Raw genomic sequence first — 26895 nt, 5'->3', positions numbered from 1 at the left:
ATATTACCCTTTTATTATATTGGATGCTTTTTTTTTTTTTTTGGAAAGTCTAAACAAGCAAGGGGTTCTCAAAGCTGTCCATCAAATCCATGAGAGGTTCTTAAGATTCAAAACTATCGTATTTTCTGGCGTATAAGACGACTGGGCGTATAGAAGATTTTCCTGGGTTAAAAAGTCGTCTTATACGCCAGAAAATACGGTACTTTCATAATAATATGTTACACCTGCCTTTTTGACTATGTTAACATTTGCACTGACGGTTCAAAAACAATGGTATATGAAGCTACTGGTACCTTAGCATAAGTCAAGGCAGTGATACCAAACTGTATTAGTGTAGTATCCTATATTCTTCATCCCCACGCACTAAAGAGTAAAAAGTCAGTCTCACTAAAGAATGTTCTTAATGAAATCTTTAAAATTATTAATTTTATTAAATCTCTACTCCTGAGTGCATGCTACTCTAACATTCTATGAAATTACATAAAAAGCACACATAAAGCACGTCTACTACATACCAAAAAAAATGGAGACTCTCTCAAGAAAAGCATTTAAATGAGTTGGAGTTGTGAGCTCAACTTGCACATGTATAATGGAAAACCATATTTTACTTAAAACAACTGATAAAGTTATAAAACCAATAAACTTTTATCATGTTAACATTAAGATGTAATGATGAATGCATCGTGGAAAACCTCGTTTCCCATAAATCTGTCCTTGAATATGCTTTCATAACAAAGAAAAAAGAAGACATCTATAATAATAAAAGCATAATATGCTAATTAGACCGGACAGCTGAACAACCTTCCTGACGAAGCCGCAGCAGAGGGGGCCAAGGCAGAGGCGGTTAGGGGCAATCAGGCAGGCAGGCAAGCGGTTAGGACCCAGAGATCCCAGATTGCGAGAGGGATATCTGACTGCCGGTTTAGGCTCAATCCCACATGATCGGGCCTAAACCGGCAGTCGGACATCCCCCGAGGGGTCCTGGATTGCAAGAGGGTGCAGGCTGGGCTGAGGGACCCCCTCCCCCGCACGAATTTCATGCACTGGGCCTCTAGTATAATATACAAACACTAATTCACAAATAATCCTAACTCTAACTGGAATCCATTCGTTAAACAAATAATTACTGGGCACTTATCAAGTAGCCAGGCACTATTGTTCTAGGGATTGGAAATATGGTTGTAAATAAAACAAAATCTTGGTCCGCAAAAATACTATAATGGAAAAATTGTAAAGAATCGTATTTTGTCATTATTTTGAACAAAAATTCACAAAATTCAAAACAGAAAGAAAACTGTTTTATAAGATGAAAATTTAAACAGTTGTTAAATCATATGAAGAATCTTTTGTTAAAATTTAAACTTACCAAAGCAAACTGATTGACTTGAATGAAGAGTATTTCTACCTCCTTTTCAGTAACTTCAGTCCCAAAGCCCTTATATTCTTTGTAGGCTTCAAGGTAAGAACGCAGCCACTGGTCCTGTAGTTCTCTACCTGGGTAGAGACTATAATCTACATCACTCACACCTAAAGTGAAAAAAAAAAAAAGTGCAATGAAAATTTCAAAAACACATTCTCTTATGTACTAGTATACCTTTAATAATTCTTACTATCTATATAATTTCAGAGAAAAAATAAAACATCTGGCTGGAATACTAGATTTAATCAGCATGTATTAAAATAAATCAATCATAATGTATTCTTAAGTTTGAATGCACAATACAGTTGACCACCATAATCAATTCACATTGCTTCAATTTTTCCTCAGTGTAAAGCTTGAACTACCTGCATCAGAAGCACCAAATCTTTTCACTAAGCAGCCAGAAGATTCTTGTGCACATTAATATCTACAGTATTTCCTAGAACTGTGGCTCTAAATCTTTCTTGACTATTACTCACAGGGTAAGAAAGACATTTCATATTGAAACCTCATACACACACCTGATATTAAGTTTTACAAACCACATTTACCCTAACTATACGTTCCAACTCCAACTTTTCTACTACTTATTTTCTGGTCCTTGCTTTAAAATAATTACCCCACAAAGTTGATCTTATCATTCATACTATTTTGCCTAGCATTCAAGGTTCTTCGTAATTTGGTCCAAATTTACTTCTCTGATCTTATAACCTATTCTCCTGCATGAATTTTATATCCTACAAAAATAAGTACACTGCCCCAACCGGTTTGGCTCAGTGAATAGAGCATCGGCCTGAGACTGAAAGGTCCCAGGTTCGATTCCAGCCAAGGGCATGTACCTTGGTTACGGGCACATCCCCAGTAGGATGTGTGCAGGAAGCAGCTGTTTCTCTCTCATTGATGTTTCTAACTCTCTATCCCTCTCTCTTCCTCTCTGTAAAAAATCAATAAAACATGTTTAAAAAATAATAAGTACAATCATCTTGGAAGTTTTCTCCCTTCTTCCTACAATACCCTCCTTTCTATTCTATCTGCACATGCAAATGCTACCTAACTCTCAAGTGTTACCGTTTTTCTATGCTACCTTTCAACTGTTAGCTTAATTTCTTTTCTACACAAAATCTTACTAAGATCAGTGGAGTTTCCTCCTTCATATCCATAGCAGTGACTATCCTTAATACTAACACAATGATTATTCATTATATAAACAGCTGCTTTCCCTTCCTAAAGAGATGTACAGTATATATGTAGATAGAGATATGACATGCATATGATAAGCATAGTGTAGGGAAATTATTGAATACACTAGCAGCCCGTTTGCACGAAGATTCGTGCAATAGACCTTCATTCACCTGGCTGCCTGCACCAGTTTTCTGCCGGCACCAGGGACCCAGGCCTTGGCTGTGGCCACCGCCTTCTGCCTTCTTTCAGGGTCGGGGCTTGGCCCCGGGCGGTGGCCTTGGGCTCGACCGCACCCAGCGTTCCTGCTAAGGATCGCAGGAGCCGACCCCCAGTGGTTTCCTGCGATTCGTGCAGGCTCCCCGCTGGTGCCCAAGGCCGGGGAAAGCCTCCGCCCGAGGCTTTCCTGGCCTTGGGCTCGGCCGCACCCAGCGTCCCTGCTACGGATCGCAGGAGCCGACCCCCAGTGGTTTCCTGCGATCCGTGCAGGCTCCCTGCTGGTGCCCAAGGCCGGGCTCGGCTGAACCCCAGCGTCCCTGCAACGGTTTCCTGGTGGGCGTGGCTGGTGGGTGTAGCGAAGTACGGTCAATTTGCATATTACTCTTTTATTAGGTAGGATGTAAACTGAAACTTTTCCCCAGCCAATAACCTAAAGTATATTAAAATATATGAATGCATGGATGTATACAAACACAAATTCAACAATGAAAAATTCCTACTAGGTGTAAACCATCTAGGGGAATGTCCTATTCCTTAGTTCTAGAGCATTTCATGTTTCTAAATATAGTCATAAAATGTATTTTAAATTAATTCCATTTACATTAGAAAAACTAAACCTTTTATACTTGACAGTACTAATGGAATAATTTCCAGGGGCAAAAATGACCAGATTTTCAATTATTCATTCAAAGACAGACAGACACACACACACACACACACACACACACACACACACACACACAAACACTCAAGCCTTTTAATTAATCAACGTTTCAAAAGCCCAATTACACAATGGAAATAGCAAAGGCTTTTATATGATTTTTAAAATTGGTTTCAAATCATAGTCTCTGTATTTTTCTGTGCTCTTGATGAGTTATTTCCTTCATCTGTATACTGGGAATATTACCTAACTTTAAAAATTGTTGTAGAAAAAAAAAATAAGGTAAAATAAGACTTGTAAAGCACCTTGCACTGTGTCAGGCCCTAATAGAAGCCACAATAATTATTTCTTACTAGAGGCCCGATGCACGAAATTCGTGCAAGAGTAGGCCTTCCTTCCCCCCGCTGCCGGCACTGCTTCCCTCTGGCACCCAGGACCCAGGCTTCCCTCGCAGCCTTGGCTTCGTCTGGAAGGTCGTCCAGAAGGACGCCCGGAAGGATGTCTAGTCTAATTAGCATACTGCGCTTTTATTATTATAGAAGATTTCCCTTAAGACATTAATGAAGAAGTCTTCTCTACCCCCCAGTAATAAACAAAAACAAATAAAGAACAAAGGACAGAAAAAAAGTTAAAAGAATTTTGCTCCTCTTCCCAGTTTATCTATTTTAAAGAAAAAAAAATTCTAAAAGTGTCATATCAAAGTTACATTATGCTATTCCACTAGTTAAGCCCTGGATTTTACCTGCAAATTCATTGAAATGATTTCCAATATCATATGCCAGGTAGTTGTATCCAGAATATTCATAATCAATGAACTGTACATCACCTATGTGAGACACAAAAACAAAGACATAAGAAATCACATATAAGATCAGAAAATCCCTAAGCTATTTGTAATTAAATAGCTTTTAATATTTTGTCTCATTGTACGTGCTTGGTTACATGCACTTCTGAGACAATACAGGGTAAGGCTGTGAATTTATGGCAATGAGCTTTACAAAATTCAATTATATATCTTTGTCAACAGCTTATTTATGAACATTATTGTCCACTATAATCAAGATAAGTCAAAATACTGTATATAGTCATTCTCCAAATTCAAATAAAAGCAAAATGTCTTTCACCACATGGGGGCATCAGTTACTTAAAAATTAAAATTTAATTAGAAATGAAAACTTTGGAAATTGTTATTATCTAAGCAATTAAAAAAAATCTGATACTTCAACAGTGAGCTAACAAGCTAACTTACATATAGGAATCAAATATAAACTTTCAAAGACTTGAATTCTGTGAATCCTGCAGTTATGCTATTAACACTTGCTGATCAACTTAACGATATCCCTAATTAAAGAATTTAGTTGCAATCAAGCTCTTAGATTGTCTTAGAATACCATATAACTTAAGTTTCTAATACATACCTGAGCAGCATTAAAGTGGTTGTTTTACCTTTTCTAAAAAACAAAGGTACACTGACTACTATAGGAGATCTGGGGCTCAACAGAGATACATGTTTTTGGGGTTTTTTTTAAGAGACAAGAGAAAATGTTGTGCGAGAGAGAGAGCAAGAGCAGAGCAAAAGCAAGAGAGAGAATACAAATCTAAATGGGTCACAGTGTCTATACCAGATATCACAAACTCAAAGGCTTACAAGGGCCAACAGTTAAAATGGATACATAAACAGAGACACTGTAAGAAGAGTTTGTAAGTTGCAATTGTGAAAATAAATAGCATATGCCTGGTTACCCTGTCTTTTAAAGATAGGTCATACTAAGGTAACAAACTCCTGGTCTTATACACTCTGGCATTTCCTCCCTCCCAAAAAGATCTTTTGAACTATAATGTCTTGATATAGATATGTATGTTTAATTTGGGATATATGTTGATCATATTCAAACTCAGAAAAACAGAATTTATGACAAAAAAATGTCACAGCAAATGAAGTATTTTACATAAAAGTAAAATTTTAATGTAATTGTATTTAATACATCATTATTCTAAACTTGTATAAATAATAGTCAAGTCTAAAGTAAAGTGAGAATCTAAGTATCAAAGCTCAGTTATCAAAATCTATATGCATATTGACAAAATAAGATTTTAAAATGTTGGTAACTACAATAAATCACTGCAATTCAAACATCATAAATATTATATTGAATTCACAAAAAATAATCCCATGGAAAGTCTTAAAGTTAACCAAATCACTCTACTAAAGTGTAGAATGAGAAGACAGAGTGTATTTCAACCAATCACTTTACATTTTTTTCTGGTTACCATTGGGAATGAGAGTGAAGATCACTATCATGATAAAAGACTTTGCAGCCATGAAAAAGTTTTTTTTTTCATTTTCAAAGATGATTTAATGACCAGGAGAATTAGAAATGTTATATGAAAAAGATACAAAATAATAAATGCAGTAATCCAATTTATTAAAATATTATGCCTAAAGAGGAAAAAAAGAACAAATAATACATGGAGGGGAATGAATGAAAATAAGACCAAAATAAAATATTTCAACTGGTTTCATTACCAGTGACAAATGACCCTTTTTCCTTTATACTTTAAATCCTTTACAATAAACATACTTTAAAGAGGGGGAAAAAAGATAATTTAAAAAAATTAAGATGAATTCTCTACAAAACTATAGAGAGGTAAGAGACTAAAACACAGTGATTTAGGAGATGCCTATCCACTTGGTCTACAAGTAATCAGGATTCAAGATTTACCAAGTGGCACAACTGAACTAACGAAACAGTTTTAATATAAAAATGTTTTCACTGCAGCTGTTGATTGTTTTAGCTCTTTAAACAAAAATTCTTGTAAAGCTCATATTAACTGTTACATGCCAATAAAAATACACAGCCAGTCCTGAAGCTTACTTGCCACATAAAACAAGTTTCTATTTCAATTTTCAAAATTATATTTAGAATTTGGCAAGTAAGTTAAAATGGCAGGTAAAACATGCCTGCTTATAAATACAATTTAAATAAAGCATAGATCATTTTAACAACAGTTAAAATCTGTTTCAGTATGAATGTTTTAGCAATGACTTTTTGTAGTAGCATTAATTCATTAAAACTATCCTTTATTTTTATATGCTATGTCGAGTTTATAAATAATGAAATTTTAAAAATAAGAAAATGAAGCTAAGAAGATACAGATGAGGCTGTTACCAGGCTCCGTGCATGTGAACAAGTGATGCGATAAACCTCCAGTCAGTGCGTTTAAGAAGCACGGGGTGCGCCGCCACATGGCAGCAACAATGGCATACCTAATCTGTAGCAGATGAAGAAAATTTGGCAAACTCACATTTTACAAGACACAAAGCTTAAAAGGAAAAAAATTTTAAATCCGCATTAACTATTCTTTTTTAAACTATTGCAAACAAAGTGGAACTCAACCTTAAATTTAATCTTCTGCAACAAAGTAAAATTAAAGACGCCTACTTCCCTTACTTTGGGTGCCAGAAAAATCAAATTACTACAAAATGCTTTCTACTAAAGTATACTAAACCCTTTTTCTTCTACAAATTTAACTTCTGACTTCTAAAATTTCTAATTATTTAGAGGAACGTCGACATCGCTATTAACAATCAATAGTTTATATGGCATGATTATCTTGTTAATTCTTTAAAACAAATTTTAATAGGATTTTAAGAATGGGGGGAAAATGAGAATACTCCTTAAATTTTTATACATTTTATATGTATATGCATTTTCTGAGGGGTATCTCAAGTCTCCAAATTCTCAAGGGATCCTTGACCTCTGAAAAGCAAAGGAGTATGCTTTAAAGGCTAAGACTATATATTATTTATCTTTATTAATTACTACACTGACTAGCACATAATAGGTAAAGCATAAGATTATTAAATAAAATATACTCTGAATTTTTAAAAGCTACATTTTTCATTACTGTATTTCTTGTATATCTTCACAGTAATAAAATCCACACACTACCTAAACAAATTGTTCAAATCTCAGTATAACTGAAAATAGCCCAATTTTAAAGTACTTTAAAACCAAAAATATATGTATTAACTAAGACTATAATTCACATGACATTCATTTGGACTCCTTTATTTTACTGTTATTAAGAAGAAAGGAGGAAAGATAAAAAGTAAAATAACCAATATAAGACCCTGAAAATCTTTCGAACTTACTCTACTTTGTCTGTAAGTAAGTTCTGTAGTTTTATACATACAGTATGTATGTAGTATGATTATACTGTAGTTTTATACATACTGTAGTTTTATACATACAGTATGTATGTAGTATGATTATAGTAATGTTAGCAACATACTTTCTCTCTTACACAGAAAAAATGAATGCTCTGCTCTGGGAAACTATCCCTCTGGTATCCAGTAGTAGCTTTACCATAGCACTCATCATTCTGAATGTAAATATTTGTTTCATAATCTGACTCCTCCACCACAGGGCATATGGCTTCCTGAAAGGGCAGTAAGTCCCTCTCATCTTTCATCATGCAATCCACAAAGCAATACCTAGCACACAGGAAGTATTAAAATGCTAGTGGAATCAATGTTTTTCAGAGAATGCTGGAGACACAATGATAACACACATTTAAATGAAATGTGGGGAGAATAAGCATGAAAGAACAAAGGGTGGCATTTTTGACATTCATATTCAAGTATATGATTGAATATACAATGGGACTGAATGTATGTACAGAAAACATTAAACTACTATTTTAGGTAGCTATTTTTACAATCCATTTAAGTTTTTTATTACCTGATTTAGGGATATTTTATTTTACGCCAATTATGATCTGAAATACAAGTTAAAACAAGGTTTAACTGTCCTTCATGAAAATTCCACCCTGTAAAATACGTTACCAAATACAAAAATAAATTTGTATTTAAATTTTAAAATAAAACCAAACAAAAAACTACCCCTCTCCTAAGTTATTAAAATGTCAATAAAACAACCACAATAATGCCTTTTCATGAATAACAGAATGGATAGGACTTAGAGCCAATCAAGTGATGAAAGAATAGTAACTCACCCATTTTCTATTTATATTGTGTAAAACTAAAGAAAAACCTGGTTTACACTGTAATTCCCAGAAAAAATCTTTTATTTCCATTCATTTGTATTTCCTTAAATAGCTGTAACTCAGCTTCTTATATTTTGCAAACATAGCAAATAAACAATGATTGCCATTCCTGAAACTTAAAGTTATATATTAGATCTTTATATGAGCTTTTATGAAGAAATGGGGAGAAGGAGAAAATGAAACCACCTCCAATTAACACTATGACAAAGCATTAAGATATGAGACAACAAACTAAAAAACTTTAGCAATTATTTCTAACATGTCAGCAACTAAAGGTTTATTTGAAATTAAAATATTAGATTTAAAATGAGGCAATAAGCATTATTACTGTTTGTTCTACTTAGTATAAATTATTTTTAAATTAATTATTGATGAATTTAAAAGATGACTAGTGACTGGTAAAGTCTTATCTTACAGTTCAGGAGCAAGAACCACTGCTTTTGATTTTCCTATTATGTAACAATCCTATCATCATATCATTAAGTAGTCTTTTCTTACCTTTTTAAGAAGTCATGTCACTGAAGGCGAGAAATGGGCTGCTGTTTTTAAAAACCACCTAAATTCTGGGACTAACTTTTCAAAAATCTTGACAGCTACCATCAACTTCAGAAAGGAAGCTCACTCTTCTCTCATATTCCTGAGTCCTGTCAACTGACATGGTGAGAAGAGGCAATGGCAGTATTTCTTCCTGTAATGCCTACCATTCCTATAACATTCACAGGTGAAAATGCCTATAAACTGCAGGGAGCTCATAGTCTTCGTGTGTGTCTCTATGTGAATATGTACTTATATAGTATATACATACATACACACATACATATATACAATCTTAAACTTTAAATTAATCACTCAAGGTACAGTTACCATAGAATCTGTAAGTTGCACTGAAAGACAAACTGCATTGTCATCGCATACCTAGGAGCCAAAAATCTCCTAGTTATAGTACATAATTAACCTTCCTACTTACAGTAACCATTTTAACTTTTTCACAGTCAGATACATTTTGTAAAATGGATCCTAGACACAAAATATAGGGGTTGGCAAACTATGTATGCTGAGGCCAAATCCAGCCAGCCCACTGCCTGCTTTTGTAAATGAAATTTTACTGGAATACAGCCAGACATATTTATGTATTATCTAACGCTATGTTTGCACTACAACAAAGTTGCACAGTTGCAACAGAGACTATATAATATGGAATGCAAAGTCTAAAGTAAGTACTATCTAGCCCAAGCATGTCAAACTCAAAAGCTAACAAGGGCTAAATAAACAAAGTTTAAGTTTATGTGGGCCACATAAAAACAAAAGCTTCAATTTTCATAGAAACATAGGTTTATTTAGATAAGACACATGCTGAATACAAAGGGTTCAAATCAATGAGTAATCATTAGCATAAAATAATAGAACATTTTAATAAAAATTAATGTTTTCTTAAACATTAACTTACCAGACACTAAATAACTGCACAAATAAGTGTAATGCAAATAAACCTATTTTTCTTGTTCTCCAAAAGCAAAATATTTCCTATTGCACACACCAAACAAATCAGTACAAGACTAATGACGTGGCAATCAACTGCTAAAATATTCGCTGCTAGTATTAGTGGAGAGAAATGGTGCACCAAAGCCTAAGACATGTAAGGAAAATGAATGCAACACAATTAATCAGTCATGAGCAGACGTTATAGTTCATTATTAATAATTATGTATAACAGGATATTGTAAAAATTTAAGTTATGAAATTTTTATTTAAATGCTTCTTACATACTGTTATGTTGGCTGGGCCAGAAAAATATTCATTGTGGGCCACATGCAGCCCACAGGCCGCGAGTTTGACATGCTGGATCTAGCCCCTTAGAGAAAAAGTTTGCCCACCCTTCTTGTGGTATAAATAGCTGTAACTGAGAGCTGCCAAGTACCTAGTCCAGTACTATATACCTGATAAGCATGATCAAAAACCATCTGAAGTAGATTATCATCTAAGTTGAAAATGAAGCAAACTAGCCGAAACCGGTTTGGCTCAGTGGATAGAGCGTTGGCCTTCGGACTGAAAGGTCTCAGGTTCGATTCCGGTCAAGGGCATGTACCTTGGTGCGGGCACATCCCCGGTAGGGGGTGTGCAGGAGGCAGCTGGTCGATGTTTCTCTCTCATCGATGTTTCTAGCTCTCTATCCCTCTCCCTTCCTCTCTGTAAGAAATCAATAAAATATATTTCTAAAAAAAAAATGAAGCAAACTGAAGTTCTAGACTATCAACAATATAAGTACTGCCTAGAACTCTGTCAAACATGCAGATTCCTAAGCTCATCTATAGAAATATTTGTTCATTTGGCCTTGGATTTTTACCTAGATGATTCTGGCACAGAATTGAATATAAACACTATTTAATAAGAGATAAAATGACTTATCTCAGGGGTGGGGATCGTCTTGCCCGGGGGCCGTACAAAGCCGGCAAAATCATTTGGTCTGGCCCTGTCAGTGCATTAGGGGTGAGTTAATTAAATGTCTGACCAAATATAGCTGGCTAATTTTTAAGGTGATAATTTTGTATGGCCTGCAAATGATGCTCTAAATATCCATATGGCCCTTTGCAGAAAAAAGGTTCTCCACCCCTGACTTATCTAATACCACTTGCTTCCATATGTGATTGAGAAGAAAGGTGAACCAAGGTGTGCTCCGTTCCAGAAGTCTATGTTCTTTCTAACTTCTCCTGGTTATAACTAAGCTTTAATATATCTGCTTTTAAGAGTTAACGTAAAGATTTTTTAAAATATATTTTACAATATACAAAATCTAAGTTATTATGGTTGAAAAATATATGTGGAAGCATCGATGATACAGTTTAAATTCATGAAGTGTAACTAAAATTTGCACTGCTGAGATATTACGGGTCTAAAACATACAACAGAGATACTAAGCTTGATGATGTCAAGGCCAGTCCCTTGGCTTTCTTATTATTTTTATATATTTCTATCTCGTAGGTGAGTATAAAATGGTGAGGTCCTGAGCTCAAATTACAAATAATGATAAATCAAACTCATTTTGAATATAATATGCAGCTTAATAATTTCTTCTATGTAAAAATTATTTTAACCCCAAAAGATTCAACACTTGGCTTTTAGATGCTGTACAAGGTGACCAGTTAAGGTAAAGAATTTTGAGATACATATTTCTCACTTTAATTATCCTCCTTCTGATTGCAGCCGTAAGTAAATACTAATGCTAAGCTAAAGCCTATTTTTTGCTATTAAATTTACTAAATTTATAGTATTTACATTTTTTTAAAGTCGGAGGCATGGTATCTTATAATGACAAATATGTCATACAGTAATGTTACTTAAAAAAAATTAGCTCCTAATTTGAAACAAAATGAGATAATAAACAGAAAAGGCTAGACACACTTTCATGAGTTTTAGATTTTACCTGAACAAGATTCCAACCACATTTTCTTAATGCTTATTAACTAATCACATAAGAATTTATTTTTTTAAGTGGATGTCATGGAGTTCACACTAGCCTTTCTAACAAACACTATAAAGCCATTGGTAAGGAAAAACAACAAAACTTCTCCATAACTAACACACAAACAAACTCAAAGACAAGAAACAAATGGAATATAATAGACTTCTGAAGGACAAACTATAAAATATATATCAAAATAATATTTGTTGAACTTAATTCTGTGTACAAAATAAAATTAGACATAAAAGTATGATTTAGGTAATTCTTGGCAAATATAAACAAATGACAATTTTGAATTCTTAAAGCCAAACTGAAGCATAAAAATTTATTTCAAAATATGAGAACTTTTCATATCACTGATCAATAGTTTAGATAGGCAACTGGTAAAATTAAAACATAAAAATGTACTTTTAATAACTAAGACAAAGTAATCTGATTTTTTTGGTCCCTTCTGTTTTAGTTTTATAAATAAATTGGTTCTATGAAATGAATATGCAAAAGAAACATAAAAGTATGAAAGTTAAAATTATATTCCAAAGGAAATAGACTCTCTTTGATTAACTTGCAGTTAAAAATAAAGCTGAGTGTCCACTTCAAGCGCAAGATGAAGTCCCTCACTTGAAATTTCATTACATAAAATAATGTGTTATTCAGTCTTACACTGAACTTAAAAGCTAATACATTCCTTTAATGCACAACTAATACTTGTCTCACAAATGGCATTGAGATTTGGTTACTAGTATATAATGTAGTACATATATTCTATGGCAATGATATATAATAAATGGACAATAATAAATTAAAGGACACTGTCAAGTACTTAATGTTTTAGGGTACTCCTAAAGTTTTAAAAATATAATTCTACACAAAAACTTCCAGACATTCAAAATAAAGATGTCAGCTTAGTATATTTTTAAATAAGAAAATCTCTAAACTGCATTAAAATAGCAAATATAAAAGTTACTCAAATGTTTTTGAAAATAGATGCTTCAGGCTACCACCCTTGACAGTGTTCTTTACTTGGTTTTCTTCAAGTAAAGCAAGTTACAAATATCCACCACCTCTTATTAGAATAGTCTCAACTTAAAATCTATTAATAATGGTCACAAATATTAATGTAATATAACTATGACCATTTAACCAGAATTCTTTGGCTTTAGTATCTTCACAACACACTTTTGATTCAAAACAATCTTCCAACTATAATGATTATCTTCAAAACTGATTTCCTATAAAATGCAATAGCTTCACAGTTTCAAACAGACTTTTTCCATACTAATCTTTCAATCAAAATTGTATTTTTAAATTTCATCTGTTTAGCAACCAAACCTCAAACCACTCTATCCAATAATAATACAACTAAGTGTTTCTTAAATATAAAACAGAGAATTTGAATATAGAAAGATATGATCAAAGAAAACATTTCACCAGAAAGTATCACTATCTACCTCAAAAATATATTAAAACTATTTGCCAGATCTTCTTGATTATTACTTTAGTAGGTACAAATATTTCCTCCATCTGTGACCCTCTCCTTAGCATCAAACTACCTAACAAATCAGCATAATAAATAGGTAACAGAAAACCTGGAAACATGTTTCTAATACTGTTGTCCTTCCTAACACTGAGAAAATTTCTATATTTATAAAGCAGTATAGTGTCAGTTGGTTTTTCAATAAACCCCATTACAAGCAGGTGTATTTTCAAACAATGAGTTATCAAATATGTTTTATAGTTAAATTTTATAAACAAGTCATTTTTATCATGTTTCATTTAAAACTCGCTTAACAGGAACCAATCTGTTTCTATTAAATAAATTCTAGGAAACAGTTTATACAAATATATAGAAAATATATATTCCTAATTAGCACAGTTACCATGACTTTATAACCTATAAGAAAATATTTAAAGACTTCATGCATGTTTTCAATCCTTGCATTTGAATTAGAGACAAAAATCAAAAGACCACAAAGAACATCAAAGAAATAATCTCTACTTACTGCTAAAGTCAAATACCTACCTTGTTTCTCATTGTAGATTATATTCTTACACAGTAGGTCATTATGGCAAAGCACAACAGGTGAGCCCAGGTTGGAAAGAATCCTCTTCATCCAATTCATCTCTTCCTGAAGAATCTGAGAGCTTGGAATATCACTTAGGAACCTTTTAATTTTAAAAGAGTTATATCTTGCTTAGGTTAATGACATTTTTTTCAAGTTGGATTAAGAATTAATAATTTAATAAATTCTTTCCATTCAATAGCACAGACTCCTGAATTAAAACAAGCCAATTATTCCAAAAGCTGGAATAGAGAAAAACCTTTACAATGAAATTAAACATGAAAAGAAACTGAGCAAGAGTTAAATGGTAGGGCAGAAAAGTAAAAAATATATCACTACAAAATTGAAGGAAAAAATATATATGCTAATAGCTAACACTAAGCAGTGTTAGCTAAATGTTTTATACTTACTTCCATTTTATAGAGGGAAAATCAAGACACAAAGAGTTTAATAAAAACAGGTTTAAGTGTATTAAAGTTACAAAGAGTCCATTAAATATCTAAACATTTACTTCAAGTTTGTAAATGCAGTATAAATCCGTTAAATTCACATTTCAAACTCAATATATATTATCCACCATAGATAAATGGACTCATATTATTACATGATAATCATATAATCATTATATTACCATGTGGCCATCACACCATGGAGTTTTCATATTATTAGTTATAGAAACTGGCTCATAGTAGTCAGACCAGGAAGGGTGAGAAGTAGTGTGACAAAATGGCCAGGTTAGACCCTCTCACAATCTGGGACCGCTGGCTCCTAAACACTCACCTGCCTGCCTGCCTGATTGCCCCAACCTCTCTGCCTGCCTGCCTGATCGCCCCAAACTGCCTCTGCCTGCCTGCCTGATCACCCCTAACTGCCTTCCCCTGCTGGCCTAATCAAGCCCCCAACTGCTCTCCCCTGCCGGCCTGATCTCACCCCCAACTGCCTCTGCCTGCCTGATCACCCCTAACTGCTCTCCCTTGCTGGCCTGATCTCGCCCCCAACTGCCCTCCCCTGCCAGCCTGGTTTCCCCAACTGCCCTCCCCTGCTGGCCTGATCTCGCCCCCAACAGCCCTCCCCTGCTGGCCTGATCTCGCCCCTAACTTCTCTCCCCTGCTGGCCTGATCACCTCTAACTACCTCTGCCTGCCTGATCACCCCTAACTGCCCTCCCCTGCTGGCCTGATCTCACCCACAACTGCCCTCCTCTACCGGCCAATTTGGTTCTGATTGGTCAGTTTCTATGCCAGTAAGCATCAAAAGCTCCACCTCCTAGGCAGCCATTGGCTCCTCACAGTTGACTCAGATTTGGTTCTCATTGGTCAGTTTCTATGCCAGTCAGCATCTCTAGGCCTATCAACGGGGCCTGATCAGAAAGGTAGGGCTGATCAGCAGCCCCGTAGAGGCCAGGAGAGAAATGGGGAGGGCGCCTCAGGCTCAGTGGGATTGATTGAAGTGCGGGGGTGGCATGGAAGTGGTGCCTGCGCTTCTGATCACTTGCACACTGTGTTTTATACCACAGCATGTGGCAGCGGCTATGAAGGATGCCAGGGCAACCCAGCGCTGACTGTAGGACTGACTTCCGGTTGGTCAGCCTTCAGTCGTGATCGGTCATTACAACCCTGTGCTTTTATTATTAGGATAATGAAATACTATAGTTAGTTTGACCCTATAAAGTCTAAATAAGACTCTAGTAAATGAATTTTCAACTTCATTATATGGGACTTCAATAGCCATAGTAAACTAAGATAACTCAAGCTTTTTCACATTCCAATATTACTACACTGCCCAATGTAATCTCTAGGCCTATTCAAAACAGCTTTGAACAAAAAGATTTTTTTAAAGTCTCAATGACCAACTCATACTATGGAAAAACATACCTATTCATAGTGATCTTTATATTTCAGTTACTTGCAAATAAAAGATCTATATTTATTTTTTTGTCCCCTCATCTCTGCCCACTTCCCTACCCCCTTGCTTTTGTAGGGTTTTGTTTTGATTTTGTTTTTTTAGTCATCTGGGGGAAGAAAGAGAGGCTTTATTTCTATAGTGCCATCTGAAAGTCAAATAATCTATGCCTATTTTATGTCAATGCAGAGATAAGCCAAACCAGATTTTATATACAGAAACCTTATAGTTATCTTTGAGAACTAGTATATAGAGCAAAGCAATGTAAAACATCATTTCACATGTAAAAGTAATCTTAGTAATTTTACCTTTTATTAAGATCTTCATCTGCAAATCCTGTGGGAATGAGAGAGAAGTATTTCCTCATCTTCAGCCATAAATTAGATTTGGGAATCCAGCCATTGTGTGCATGAATAGCATGAATTTTAGCAAGCTGACGTGCAATTAGCCTGTTTAAAAACAAAAGAGCATGGAAAGAAAATGTTAAGCATCATACTTCAGGTAAAGACACAGGTAAACTAAAACAACTAGTGTACATTTTTTACAACGTAATTTACTTTTTGTCATAAATGTGTAAGATTCAAAAAATAATTTGGCAAGTCAACTCCCACAAGGAGAGGAAAACAAATGCTTAACGCATCAGAAGGAAGAAAATTACAATTAATATGGCAATTAAATATTGTGTCCAAAAGGGGTTGAGTATCTGAAAATAGATGGCCTATTATGATTACACAATGTTTGGAACCAGCAGAACAATACATAATTATAAATTATATCAAGACACATATTAGAAATTAATCAGAGATACATACATTTAAATTATGCTGAGTCACTTTAATTTTGAGCCTTAAGGTTAAGGGGCAAAAAAGGACTAAAGTAAAAAGGTAACCAGGGAGATAAATTGGTTCTATGAGTTAATTTCATTAACTATTATTAAAGACAAATTCTCTGAACAAATATTTGGATTTTTATGATGTCAGAATCAATTGTCTTGATGCAACCTCAAAATAATTTGAAGTTGCATAATGTTGTGCCCATGCTATGTTTATCTCTGTAGAAACCAGTACAGCAAATCTGATGGAGGAATAAGCATACCAAACAGAAATTAGTTACCAAACAGCCTACAGACCAGCAGGCGAAAAAATGACTTAACAATAATTCACAAATTAAAGAACTTAAAACTGACTAATTGTCAAAATGCTAACCATCTAATGTAGTTCTATGACCTCAAATTAGTTCTATGACCTACAACATTGCACCATGTACAAATATCTGAGGTCCTACCTGAGATCTACTCAATCACAATCTCTGAAAGTGGGGGCCCCCAACACTCTTCATTTTAAACAAGATCTCCAAGTAATCCTAAACCACTGTAGTCTGAAGGGCACTAATATAATGCTCTATAGCTTGGCTGTGTACTGAAATCAAACTTTGGAAATTCAAAGAAAAAAATACAGAGCCCTGGTTACTACTCCCCAGAAATTGTGATTTAATTGGTCTGGGCATTGGGACATTTAAAAGCTTCCCAGATGACTTCAATATGCAAAAATGGTTGAGAACCACTCAAACTAAGGCACACAGGAATCTAACATTGTAGTAATTCTTCACCAATCTGTGATTACGTAACATAATTCTATGACAGTTTTATTACTATAGTGAATATTTTTATCTACCCAGTTCTGATTTTTCCTTTGGAGAAACTTCCATCCTCTTCATTTTTAGTTCATGTGATTCATACAGAGTTTATCTCAATCCTGACTCCCTGTCCTATCTACAACAGTAACTTGAGTGAAGATATGACACACATTTGCCCACGGCCTTCTATCCTTCAGGCCACAATAACTGGTTTAGGGCATATTACCCAAGCTAGGCCAAAAGGACTTGATCCCAGAACTTTTGTTGAAGCTTTGACTTTGGTTGAAGCCTTTATAAAAAAAGGAATTCCTTACTCCACAACCTGGAGTGGCAATACTACTAATTAGGTAAGCCTGCAACTGCTGATCACTGTAATTGTCACTCTTAAGAAAATATGCTAGAAAATAAAACTTCTTCATAAAGTTTGCCAGAAAAAAAAGCATGTGCCTCGATGGATGGAGCATCAGCCGGCAAGAGTTGCGGGATCCAGGATATGTAGCTGGGTTGAAGCTTTGATTCCCAGCCTAGTGGGTCCAGGCGCATACGGGAGGCAACAGATTCATAGCTCTCTGTCTCCCCATCGCTCTCTCTTCCCCCAATCCCCTTCTACTCTTTCTAAAAATCAATGGAAAAAAATATCCTCAGTTAAGGATTAAAAAAAAACAAACAAAAAACACAGAAATTTTTCAAAAAGAGAGTGATATTTCTAATGATACCGTTCTAGAGCCCATGGATCCATCCATGCTTGAACTCATTCTCAGTTATATGTACCAATAAATTCCTTCATAAGTCAGTTTAAATTCTCAACTTATCATCAATCAAGAGTACCAATGCGTTAACAAAATACTAAAATCTGTAACCTTTTTAGGTATATGTGCTTTGGTTCATATCTCTCAAACAAATTAGGAAATAAACAACTCTGTATATAAATTAAATAACTGCTACTTGATTGACCTTCCTAAAAACCACATACTTATCTAACAAGAATACAGTAAAAAAGAAATATATTTTTATGCCACTTTCATATACACGTAGGCCCAAATGAATGTATGATACTTTAAGCAGATGGAAACTTCAGGGAAAGCCAGGTGATGATAAAGACAAAACAAAGGAGGGGGCAAATACACACACACACACACACACACACACACACACACACACACACACACACACACACACACTAGAGGCCCGGTGCACAAAACTCGTGCATGGAGGGGGGGCGGAGGTGTCCCTCAGCCCAGCCTGAACCCTCTCTAATCCGGGACCCCTTGAGGGATGTCCGACTGCCCGTTTAGGTAGGATCAGGCCTAAACGGGCAGTCGGACATCCCTCTCACAATCCGGGACTGCTGGCTCCCAACTGCTCACCTGCCTGCCTTTCTGATTGCCCCTAACCGCTTATGCCCAGCCTGATCACCCCCCAACCACTCCCCTGCCAGCCTGATTGATACCTAACTGCTCCCCTGCCAGCCTGTTTGCCCCTAACTGCCCTCCACTGCAGGCCTGGTCACCCCTAACTGCCCTCCCCTGCAGGCCTGGTCCCCCCCAACTGCTCTCCCCTGCAGGCCTGGGTTCCTCCCAACTGCCCTTCCCTGCAGGCCTGGTCGCCCCCAACTTCCCTCCTCTGCCGGCTTGGTCACCCCTAACTGCCCTCCCTTGCAGGCCTGGTCCCTCCCAACTGCCCTCTCCTGCTGGCCATCTTGTGGCTGCCATCTTGTGTCCACATGGGGGCAGGATTTTTGACCACATGGGGGCAGCCATCTTGTGTGTTGGAGTGATGGTCAATCTGAATATTACTCTTTTATTAGATAGGATATATATACATACACATATGTATACATGTGTGAGAGAGACATATGTATTTTAAGCCAGTAAGAATAGGTTTAAACTTTAGGGATAGAGTTGGGACAAGAGGCTTGAGGAAAGGTATGATCTGTGTTAGATAAAACTCATGGGCAATCTATGTCAACAGAACATTATGTCCTAGAAATGTTTACTGAACAAATCAGACTAGTGATTCAGGTGAAAAATCACATATTAGAACAGGTATTTAACACTAACAAACTTTATTTACTGTGATTTTAAAAACTAAATAAATAATAATGTCAATTTTTATAGTTTTACCCAAGGTTTATATGAAACCCTGATTTGCAAAATATAAAATGTAGTCTCAGAAGTTGTCTGATTATCGAGCTGGGAGTGACTAGAATGCCAATTCTCTGGTAAATACTTCAAAAATGAATAATATATATGGCCACAATTTCAAGTGGCTCTTTAGATTAATGGAATCTGTTGAGCATGAGTAGCTGCTAGAAGGGAAAGCATGTACAAATTTCAAATGTCTTGAACTTTTCTTGCAGAAAGGTGGATAACTGGGGCCATGCCAATTTCCTTACAAAAAACCCAAATTGCTGTTTTATTTCATTCTAGAGGCCCAGTGCACGAAAATTCATGCACTCAAGGGGGGGTAGAGGGGGGGTTCCTTAGCCCAGCCTGCACCCTCTCACAATCCAAGACCCCTCGGGTAGGGTTCCTAGGCCTGGCCTGAAATCAGGGCCTATTGGGGCCTTCCTTCCCCCGGCTGCGGGTAGCTGGCCCCACCCCCGCCGCTGTCACTGCTTGCCATCTGTGCAGCACTGCACCACCACCACCCCCTCCCTCTGCAGGTGACAGGCTTCAGTGTGATGGCCTGGTTGACCTGGGCCACCCTCTTTCTTTGCTGGGGGACGGGGCCAGCCCTTCAAGGGGTCGGCTGCCTACCTGATAACCCCTAACCACTGGCCTGCCTACCTGATTGCCCCTAACCTCTCTGCCTGCCTGATTGCCCCTAACCGCTTGCTTGGGGGCAAAGCCAGCCCAGCGAGGGTCTGTCTGCCTACCTGATTGCCCCTAACCACTGGCCTGCCTACCTGATCACCCCTAACCACTGGCCTCTCCCTGATCACCCCTAACCACTCTGCCTGCCTGCCTGATGGCCCCTAACTACTCTGCCTGCATACCTGATCACCCCTAACTGCTGGTCTGCCTGCCTGATCACCCCTAACTGCTGGTCTGCCTGCCTGATCGCCCCTAACCACTTGCTTGGGACAGGGGCCAGCCCGGTGAGGGGCCGTCTGCCTACCTGATATCCCCTAACTGCTGGCCTGTCTACCTGATCACCCCTAACCACTGGTCTGCCTACCTGATCACCCCTAACCACTCTGCCTGCCTACCTGATCACCCCTAACTGCTGGTCTGCCTGCCTGATCGCCCCTAACCACTTGCTTGGGACAGGGGCCAGCCCGGTGAGGGGCCGTCTGCCTACCTGATATCCCCTAACTGCTGGCCTGCCTACCTGATCACCCCTAACCACTGGTCTGCCTACCTGATCACCCCTAACCACTCTGCTTGCCTGCCTCATTGCCCCTAACTGCTTGCTTGGGGATGCGGCCAGCCCTGCAAGGGGCTGTAGTGGTCTGGTCTCTGGTCGTTCCGGTTGTGATGCCTCTGGCCTTTTATTATATAGGATTCTTTAAGTTCCCCTTCAAATCTAAAATTATAAGCCACGGAATACTAGAAAAAAGTGCATAAAATTTTAATTACATGAACTTCACATTCATATTCATATTCATATACAAAGATCCTGTAGACTACTTCCCATTTCACACCAATTTCCTACTAGTTATAAGAGTAATTTTCCAAATGATGATTTTATAAAAAACTTATCAAATATCATTTTCTCCTTTCAACAAATTTGATATTACAGATGAAAATGAGTTATTTTTATGAAATTTAAAAAATAAACATTTCTGTATAAAGTAATATATACCTACTCAAATGGACAATAAACTATTAATGAACATACTAGAGCAAAGTTAATATTTGTAAACAATATATCAAAACTTAAGAGTTAATTATGTTCTTCTAAAGTAAAGTATAGATATATTTGCCCTATGTATAGGTGCATTGTTAAAAAAAATTAGATTATATAAGGGACAAAATCAATATTAAGTAATTGTATTGTGTTTAATAGTTAAAAATACATTCAGAGTGTTATTTAAAATGTTTTGTGGCATTTTCCCATAAAATTCAAAATAGAATAATGGCAAATAATAATAGTAAAGTTGAGACTGCTCTGTCAATACAATTGATAAATACTTCCATAAGTTACCCTACAAGTAACAAAGATCATGCCTGATTCTTCCATCTAGTGTAGAACTCAGCATTTAGGTACTTAATAAGGATTGACAAATTAGAATCATTATATTAGCACCAGAATCAGAGTACATTTAGAAATTTACCATAAGACCAAGGGATTTTCCCACTAGTAGCCTTACTGTCAGAAGGATTAAAATCTATCTTGGATTTTTTTAAATCACATATAGTAAGAATTGTAACAAAATTAATGCCTTGCTATACAAAAACAAAGTGACCATTTGAAATACTGCCTGTTTTTTAAAAGGAAGACATCTTCTACAAGCCTCTTCTCAAAGTACAGAAGTCAAGTCAACTTCTACAGGCCCTAAAATTACCTGGTCTATTTTTTCTGTAGAAAAGTTAACAAGAGCCCTGGCCGGGTGACTCAGTTGGTTGGAGTGTCGTCCCATACACCAAAAAGTTGCATGTTTGATTACCGGTTAGAGCGCATACATAGGTTGTGGGTTCTATCCCTGGAGGCAAGTGACCAATGTTTCTCTCTCACATCTATTTCTTTCTTTCTATTTCTCTAGTTTTTCCTCTCTCTCTCTCTCTCTCTCTCTCTCTCTCTCTCTCTCTCTCTCCCCCCCTCCCACCCCCCGCCCCACGTCTTCTAAAATCAATGAACATTCCCTCAGATGAGAATAAAAAAAAAAAAATAAGAAAAGGAAGAAAATCTATTTATAATACAAATATCCTCTTGGAAATAAGAAATATAGTTCAATTGTAATCACAGCACTTACATACTAAAAAACTAGGCTTTGCTAACAGATTTTAAAAATTAAGTAAGTCCTAGATACAAGTTCCAAATTCACCTAAAATTTTTTATGAATTGGGCTCTGGACACCCACAACCCTATGTATTATTTCAGTGCTTAATATTAGAAGTGTTTTGGGTCATTATTTAGAAGACTGGTGATGTTTCTGTGACCAGAAATATGCCATAAGAACTTAACTCTTGTTTACAGTTGACCCTTCAACAACACAGCAATTTAGGAGCACCAAGGTGGACTTCCCTGAACAATAGAAAATCCACATATAGCCCTAGCCCAGTGGTCGGCAAACTCATTAGTCAACAGAGCCAAATATCAACAGTACGACGATTGAAATTTCTTTTGAGAGTCAAAAACCGACTTCTGCGCATGGGCCAAGAAGTTTCAATTGCACTGTACGCGCGCGCGCCTGCACGTGGTATTTTGTGGAAGAGCCACACTCAAGGGGCCAAAGAGCAGCATGTGGCTCGCGAGCCGCAGTTTGCCGACCACTGCCCTAGCCGGTTTGGCTCAGTGAATAGAGCATCGGCCTGTGGACTGAAGGGACCCGGTTTCGATCCCAATCAAGGTCACCTGCCTGGGTTGCTGGCTCGATCCCCAGTAAGGGGCGTGCAGGAGGCAGCCAATCAATGATTCTCCCTCATCATCAATTCCCTTCATCAACTCCCTCATCATCCCTTTCCCTTCCTCTCTGAAAAAAAAAAAGCCCTAGTTGGTTTGGCTCCGTGAATAGAGCCTTGGCCTGCTGACTGAAGGGTCCCGGGTTCGATTCCGGTCAAGGGCACATGCCTGGGTTGCGGGCTCAATCCCCAGTCGGGGGCATGCAGGAGGCAGCCAGTCAATGACTCTCTCTCATCATCGATGTTTCTATCTCTCTCTCCCTCTTCCTTCCTCTCTGAAATCAATAAAAAAATATTTTTTAAAAAAAGGATGGCTATTACATTTAAAAAGAAAGAAAGAGAAAAGAAAATCACGTATATTTTGACTCCCCAGAAACTTAAATACATTATACAGTTGACCCTGGAACAACACAGGGATTAGCAGTATTGGCCTCCCATGGAATGGAAAATCTGCATATAACTTTTGACTCTCCCAAAAAAATAATAGCCTACTACTGACTGGAAGCCTTACTGATAACATAACGGCAATTTCCCACAATGAGATACCACCTCATAGCCATCAAGATGACTACTATAAAAAAAAAAAAATCAAGTGTTGGCAAGGATATGGAGAAATTGGAACCCTTGTGCACTGTTGGTAGGAATGTAAAATGTTGCCGCTGCTATGGAAAACACTATGACAGTTCCTCAGAAATTTAAAAATAGAATTATCATGAGATACAGTAATTCCACTTGTGGTTATATTCCTGAAAGAATTGAAAGCAAGGTCTCAAAAAAATATTTGCACCAGCCCTGACCGGTTTGGCTCAGTGGATAGAGCGTCAGCCTGCAGAATGAAGGGTCTCAGGTTCAGTTCCGGTCAAGGGCATGTTACCTTGGTTGCGGGTACATCCCCAGTAGGAGGTGTGCAGGAGGCAGCTAATGTATGTTTCTCTCTCATCGATGTTTCTAACTCTCTATCCCTCTCCCTTCCTCTCTGTAAAAAATCAATAAAATATATATTTTTTTAAAAATATTTGCACCAGTGTTTATAACAGAAGTATTCACAATAGTCAAAAGGTGGAATCAACCCAAGTATCTATCCATGAATGAATAAGCAAAATATGGTATATACACAAAATGGAGTATTAGCCTTAAAAAGGAAGGAAATTCTGACATACGCTACAATACGGATGGGCCCTGAAGACATCATGCTAAGTAAAATAAGTCAGTCACAAAATTGACAAAAGTATAAATCTACTTATATGAGGTACCTAAAGCAGTCAAATTTATAGACAGAAAATAGAATGAATGATGTACACACACAATATACTATACACTTAAAAAGTAATCAAGAAAAAATAATCAAGATAGCAAACTGTTACATGTTTTTAACCCAATTAAAAAGAAAACTTTTTAATTAAATAAAGGTCATAAGAGAATATAGTTCTTTTTAAAAATATATATTTTATTGATTTTTTACAGAGAGGAAGGGAGAGGGCTAGAGAGTTAGAAACATTGATCAGAGAGAAACATACATCAGCTGCCTCCTGCACACCTCCTACTGGGGATGTGCCCGCAACCAAGGTACATGCCCTTGACTGGAATCGAACTTGGGACCCCTTAGTCCTCAGGCCGACGCTCTATCCACTGAGCAAAACCAGCCACGGCAAGAATATAGTTCTTAAAAAGACTTGATTTAAGAGCACTCCACTGTTTTCTATTAGTAAATTTTATACACAACAGGAAAAAAACTATTAAAAATATCTTCATTAAGGCAACAGCATTATGTAATAAACCATTAATTTTTGTGTTATATATACAAAAAGGTAATAAAAATTATTTAAAGATTTCTATCATATATTGGTCCTTCTACCTCGTCTCAACAAATAAGGTTTTGGTTATGACGGACAAGATTTGGGGCAATTTACTCAGTCTCTGTGATTCATATTTCTTAGTATTATAGATTCTCTACCTTTGAGCTTGTTTGAGGACTAAATATACAATCCACATAAAGTTCTTATTATTGTCTCTTGCCCATAATAAGTGATCAAAGAGAATTAACTATTATCTTCATTATTATCTTTAAGAACAAAAATTTTAAAATTATATTTTAGTTATTTTTTGTCTATTATTACCTATTGTTCCATTCCTTCTGTTATTGTATCTGTATAAAAGGTTAAGGCTATCACCTTATAAAAATATTAATCAATATCTATATAATAGCCGAAACCGGTTTGGCTCAGTGGATAGAGCATCAGCCTGCGGACTGAAGGGTCCCAGGTTCGATTCCGGTCAAGGGCACGTACCTTGGTTGAGGGCACATCTCCAGTGGGAGGTGTGCAGGAGGCAGCTGATTGATGTTTCCCTCTCATCAATGTTTCTAACTCTCTAGCCCTTTCAATTCCTCTCTGTATAAAATCAATAAAATATATTTTTTTAAAAAATCTATATAATAAAAGCACAATATGCTAATTAGACCGGACGTCCTTCCAGACAAAGCCAGCGGGGGCCGCAGCAGAGGCAGCAGAGCCCCTGGCCGCGGTAGCGGCAGGCAGGGGCGGGGCCAAGGCCCTTGCACGAATTTCATGCATCAGGCCTCTAGTATTAAATAATTCACCAGAAACTGAACATCAACTATGTTTTGAGCATTGTTAGTTGCTGATGAAGTAACAGAACAAAACAGATTTGTTTTCTGTTTATAGGATTCTCATAGTTCACTATGGAAAGATTTGGATAACCATGGAAGGGGAATTTTCTATTTTATTATAATAAAAAATTACCATCCTATTTTTAATTGAAAAAAATAAATAAGGTTTTACTGAACTAACATCAAGGCAAATGCTACTTTAAAATCCCATCCTATATAATAAAAGCCTAATATGCAAATTGTTCAACCGGGAGTTCGAACACTCACTATAATGTGCGCTGACCACCAGGGGGTGGCACAGAACATGGCGGGCGTCAGCAAAGCGGTGCTGTGGCAGTGGGCGGCAGTGGAGGCACTGCCAGCCCCGACAAGAGTGGGACCGCAGCGGGATGGTTGAGGTGAGCAGGCGGAATGGTGGAGGTGAGCAGGCAGTGCCAGGCCAAGGTGGGTGCAAGCAGGGGCCCAATCACCCCGCCGACTGCTCCACAGGTGGCAACCAGCGGCTGACAGGCCCTCATCGCCCGATCGGGGCTGGGCCCCAGGCTGGGACAGGGAACTGGGGGTGGGTGGTGATGACCAACCTCCCGTGGCGCCCAAGCTGGGGGCTGCAACCTCTCACCGGCTACCTAGGGGCGGGGGTGATCAGGATGGAAGTGCAGTGAGAATGCGGGGTGTCCACTGAGCTTACTCTCACTCCCCTTGCTACCCTCTCCTGGGACGCCAGGGCTCACAAGCCAGGGAAGCCCCCGCACTCAAATGCCGGGCGCCCACGAGGAGCCCACCCCGTACCCACGCAGCCTCTTCCAGGTGAGCTGGGCCGCAGCCGCTGGGACTGCAGGGGCCAGTCAGGCTCCCCAAGGGTTCATGCAAGAGCTGGTCTGCGAGGCTGGTCAGAGAGAGCACACTGCCTGCCGGGCTTTCGTGCGGCACTGCTGGGCAGCCCAGAGGCCCACACTGCACCCCAGCCCACAGCGTCTGGCCGCACTCACCGCATCTCCACATGGGGACCTGAACGCTGTGACTCAGGTGGAGGGGGGTGCGCAGGGGCCCAGGTGCTGCTCAGGGCCCAGAGGTCAGCTGGGACCTGCCCTTCT

The 26895-nt window shown here is 37.6% G+C and overlaps 1 protein-coding gene across 1 annotated transcript in view; it reads right to left on the bottom strand.

Moving 5' to 3' along the window:
* The window catches only part of ETNK1 (ethanolamine kinase 1), a 54398-nt gene that overhangs the window by 14280 nt on the left and 13223 nt on the right, over positions 1–26895 (bottom strand). Inside the window, exons 3-6 of the mRNA XM_079773589.1 lie at positions 16279–16419; positions 14030–14172; positions 4222–4305; positions 1367–1527 (exon numbers count right to left, since the gene is read on the bottom strand). Coding sequence (XP_079629715.1) covers positions 1367–1527; positions 4222–4305; positions 14030–14172; positions 16279–16419 — 529 coding nt within the window. The remainder of the gene's footprint in view (positions 1–1366; positions 1528–4221; positions 4306–14029; positions 14173–16278; positions 16420–26895) is intronic.

This window comes from Cnephaeus nilssonii, assembly GCF_951640355.1.
Source record: "Cnephaeus nilssonii genome assembly, chromosome: 6".
In the NCBI taxonomy this organism is placed as follows: domain Eukaryota; kingdom Metazoa; phylum Chordata; class Mammalia; order Chiroptera; family Vespertilionidae; genus Cnephaeus; species Cnephaeus nilssonii.
The sequence above is the reverse complement of the archived record's forward strand: the minus strand, read 5'-3'. Positions and strand labels throughout refer to the sequence as shown.